At 39.6% G+C, this 4,532-nt stretch overlaps 1 protein-coding gene across 2 annotated transcripts; it reads right to left on the reverse strand.

Moving 5' to 3' along the window:
- Positions 1 to 6: 6 nt before the first annotated feature.
- On the reverse strand, positions 7 to 4,163 carry LOC116843700 (neurogenin-1). 2 transcript variants are annotated; one of them, XM_032814348.1, is made up of 3 exons: positions 4,125 to 4,163; positions 2,324 to 2,521; positions 7 to 1,477 (listed from the first exon to the last, which is right to left on the reverse strand). In XM_032814348.1, the coding sequence occupies exons 2-3, from the start codon at positions 2,507 to 2,509 to the stop codon at positions 953 to 955; spliced, it is 711 nt and encodes a 236-aa protein (XP_032670239.1). In that variant the 5' UTR covers positions 2,510 to 2,521; positions 4,125 to 4,163; the 3' UTR covers positions 7 to 952. The 2 variants fall into 2 exon arrangements, with proteins under 2 accessions (XP_032670239.1, XP_032670238.1); XM_032814347.1 differs by lacking the exon at positions 4,125 to 4,163 and adding an exon at positions 2,749 to 2,949.
- Positions 4,164 to 4,532: the final 369 nt, after the last annotated feature.

The raw sequence follows: 4,532 nt of genomic DNA on the forward strand, positions 1-4,532 counted from the left end.
AGAGAGAGAGAGAGAGAGAGAGAGAGAGAGAGAGAGAGAGAGAGAGATGTGATTGATACAATTTGAATTCAATCGATCTGTTAGACACATCACGAAAACATCTCGGTTTATACTTTTCCTACCTTTTCTACAATAATAAAAAACAAAAAAAGAAATATAAGATATCTATTCATTATTAATTAATTTCCGATCGATCAATTATTTTTAGCACGAAATGAAAATATTTTTCCATTTAGCGTAGAAAGAGAAATGTGCTGTATTTGGAATGAAGTTAATCTATTAGACGCACGAGAGCACCCCGCTTTGCATTTTACCCACCTTCCTTATGACTGATCACAAGAAAAAGAAATATTAAACAGATCTATTAATTGTTATTAATCCTCGATCGATTGATTATTTTCATCACGCAACAAAGATATTTTCCCGATTAACGTAGAAAGAGAAATGTGTTTGATACAATTTGCAATCAAGTAAATCTGTCAGACACACGAAAGCACCTCGGCTTTATATCCTTCCCTGTCTCATGACTGATGATAAAAAAGAGGAAAAGAAATGTTCTTTCACTGAAAAATCAGAAACAAAACGTCGAACGTGAAACTAAAGAACCGCCCCAACTGACTGACACAGTAAGCATCGCGATACTTCTTATAAAATAAAAATAAAATAAAATACTCTCTTATAAAATAGATAACGATAATCATAGCACTGTTCTTTCTTTACAAGCAGATTGGCTCTTCAGAAACACATTTGAACCTGAAGCCCCGTCTTCGTCCGCTACGATTATACCTTTCCTCTAAATTCCTCTTCGGTTAGCCCCCTTAATTGATTTATGAAACGACTGCTTCTCCTTTTGCATTGCTCGTAACGCGTACAGAGAAACGACGACCAGCTGGCGGATCATCAGAATCGATATTGGTCAATTTCAGTCGCAGCACAGAGAACGTCGCCGCGTCTAAAGACACTGATACATGTTGGTATGGTGGACCATGTGATGGTGAGGCGGCGGCGGTAGCTGATGCTGAGGACGAGGGTGATACATCCTCTGGTCGTAGCAGGACTGGTACTGCATGGGCGGACTGACGCTCTGATCGCTGTAGCAGTCGTACTCCTGCCATTCCGGCACGAATCGCTCCTGAGGATACGGGAAGCCGGTGTGCGTCGGGCCGAGCCTCTTCTGCGCGGCCACCGCGCAGCTACCCGTCGACGACGTGATCATGTTGCCGTTCTCGCCGATGCTGACGGTGACGTTGCCGACGTTCACGGTGATCTCGCCGGTCTCCGCGTTGCCCAAGGTCTGCGAGAGCGCCCAGATGTAGTTGTGGGCGAAGCGCAGCGTCTCGATCTTCGTCAGCTTCGTGTCCTCCGGGAAGGTCGGCAAAGCCATTCTCAGGCGCTCCAGGGCGTCGTTCAGCGTGTGCATCCGGTGACGCTCGCGATCGTTCGCCTTTATCCGCCGGTTCCTCTTCAGCCTCAGCACCTGTTCGCCGAAAAAAAAGCACGCGGATCTCAAGGTTAATTACGTCATTATGTCTGTGTTGAGAGAAAAGAATATCTACATAGAGAGAGTTGTACAGTAAATATTACTATAGAATTTTGTAACCTGACAATAGATTGATATTCTGCAGTAATTGACTATTTTTATATTTTTTATATGTGCTATGTATATTTTAGGAACTGAAATGCGATATGAAAAAATTTGCTATGTTTTTCAGCTAAATTTACTGTTCTTCAGCAGGATAAACCTTATTGAGAATCTATTCCTGTGTTACTAAAAACATGATAAAATTGAAAAGAATTTACATGAAAAAGGAAACTATAATATCCTCTCCGTACACAAAGATAATTTTATAGTAAAAATTACTATAAAGTTTTGTAACCGAGGAATAGATCGGCATTATCCAATAATTCACTATCCTTTCATTTCATGTGTGTTATTTATATTGTAGGAACTAAAATATATTATTAAAATAACTTTTAATTACTATTTTTTTAATGAAAAAATAAACTATTATTAAAATTACTTTTTAAACAAAACCTATATTCTATATTCTAACCTATATTCTAAGCAGAAGCTATATTTCCAACAAATGCTATGTTCCTTAGAAAAATAAACTTTACTGACGGTCTGTTCCTGAACTACTAAAAACTGAAGAGAATTTATATGAAGAAGAATTATAATATTTTTTCTATGTGTATGCATTTGTGTTCAAAGTGTGGAATTTATGTAAAATGATATAGTTGTCGTTGAAAATGTTTGTTCATCCGAACGAGATTTTTGAAAGGTCTGTTTCGGAAGATGACAATCTCGATGACGTTGACATACCTGAGTGGGACTTTTGCAGCGAGAGTTGCGTGTCTTCTTGCGCTTCTCTTCTTTGACCGGGGCGAAGAGGGTGTCGGTCGACACTTCGTGCTTCGGTGACTCAAAACTAACGTCGAAACCGGAATCGGAGGAGCTTGAGAGCTCGTCGAAGCCACCCTCACTGCAGAACGAATACTCCGACGACATCGCTCTGTCTAGCTGTAACGCGGAGAGGAATCGATCATTTTTACACTTTGACTTTGTCTAAATTAAGTCTAAAAACAAGATATTTAACACACAAGAAGAAATAGTATTTTTCCCGCTTGTGACGCACTCTCCGTAAGCGAAACTCATATCTCCCTTATTATTACAAATAAATTCCCATGTAACAAACACTTTGAACTCATAAACTCGGGTCATCGAGTTCATCGTGTATCTGCGTGTACCTTTCGACAAGCCGAGAGAAAGGCGAAGTAATCCCAGACGCGGGACGAGGTAATTCCAAAGTGACACGCAACACAGAACAGAAACTGCACTCTCGTGAGGTAAGGACTAGCGTTATGCGTTTATTGGAAGCTCGTATCACAGGGCGCGACAGATCGACGGCCACGCGAGAAAATAAGAATCGACGAGCGGACTAGGCGGGGTACAATTTGGTACTGTGCATGTGGCAAGGGGCTCTTAGAACATATATACCGTCCCGGGGGTATTTCGCCCCCTCCACGAGCAGCAGGGCCACCGAGGCTCTATGGGGCACCGGGAGAAAGAGAGAGAGAAAGAGAGAGAAAGAGGGAGAGTTCACCCCATAATCACCATAGAGGGGTACTCTCGACGCTCTCCCCGCTCCTCGTGTATGCATTAGACGCGTGCCACGACGATGTAGCCGCCTTGTTAGAAGATTAGAGGTTTTTAGGGCGATTACACCGCTTTGAGATTATTGCGAATGAGCGGGCCCTGAATTTACAATCGTGCGTTTTTATAATCGATCGCTGCTTGGAAATTGGAGCAATCGATGTTATAATAATGTCTAAGCGTTCAAGAGCAAAACCATTAAATTGCAAATGTCTCATGTAAGAATATAATTTTTATTTAAAATAGATATAACTCACGAAATTTTGCCTCGGCTATCAGATATCTGAAGACGTGATCTGTTCTTTTGTTTTACCAAACATACTAAGTAAAGAATACATTAAGAAGTGAGAGAAGTTAACGTTATATTTTATTACAAATAAGGAACACATCAGAAGAAAATCTTGAGGCTCTCTCTTTTGTAGGTGTTTCTTTTTATTATTAAATACTCGAAGATGGATTTTCTATTTTTGATCAGAAATTGCGTCGAAGATGTGTTTATACTAAATTAAAATTTGATTGCACTATAATGTTAATTTATACCATTAATGGTGTGGAAGAAATTTTTATTTATATTATAATGTTTATAGTGAGCCTGTCGAAGTTAGTATTCGTCCGTCTGTCTGTACCGTCTATCTGCAAAGTACGACGGGATGGCTAGAAACAGGCGTATATGTGGTTAGCCTGAGAAATAACTCCACGAGAAAGTGTAGCTGTTAGTTAGTTTCGCTTTTTTATTAAATATAATCATCCAGCATCTCAAAGATTACTTTATACTACCATTAACAAATAAAAAGTTCGTTTTCTTGCCAAAAAAGAAGAAATATAATTTTTATTAAAACAGAAACGTATATTTAATTTCTCTTTAATTTTATGTCTTATTGCTTTTGCGACAGAGATGACGCATTTGTCGTAAAATATAAGAGATTGTTATTGTTATAAAATATATATAAAAGAAGTTCTAGTTACTTACGATTCACAATGTCCCTTCCTGAAGGTTCGCGGTCTCGCGGGCACCTGACGTTTGCGTACGACCTATACTGTTAAAAATAAGTGGCAGATAATCTAATAAAACCAACGACGACCATATGTCGCATTCGCTAATCAGCAGATAATGCGCGGGACATTGCTATAGAAACCAAGCGCGTTAACAAAACACTCGGGGAAGAGTATTAACGACTTCAACGGCGAAACGTTACAACAATCGCTTCTTTATTATACGACCAAAAATCGTTGCCATTAGACGTTCGCTTGCTTCTTCTGAAACTTGAGAAGAACCCCAGTAAAAGGAGCTTTATGGAACGCGTTTTTTAATATTCACTCTGAGATTAGGAACGAAATCAGTTAGGAACACAATGTGATAAGGAGAGGCACCGGAACG

Source organism: Odontomachus brunneus, unplaced genomic scaffold (assembly GCF_010583005.1).
Source record: "Odontomachus brunneus isolate Ranch 3 - 2012 unplaced genomic scaffold, Obru_v1 Obru_scaffold_035, whole genome shotgun sequence".
Lineage (NCBI taxonomy): Eukaryota > Metazoa > Arthropoda > Insecta > Hymenoptera > Formicidae > Odontomachus > Odontomachus brunneus.

What these genes read in the sequence shown, in the direction of transcription:
- LOC116843700 (XM_032814348.1), bottom strand. Translation starts at nt 2,509, where the DNA reads ATGTCGTCGGAGTATTCGTTCTGCAGTGAGGGTGGCTTCGACGAGCTC. An exon ending in GCTGCAAAAGTCCCACTCAG is followed by an intron (nt 1,478 to 2,323) that starts GTATGTCAACGT and finishes TTCGGCGAACAG; the next exon opens with GTGCTGAGGCTGAAGAGGAA.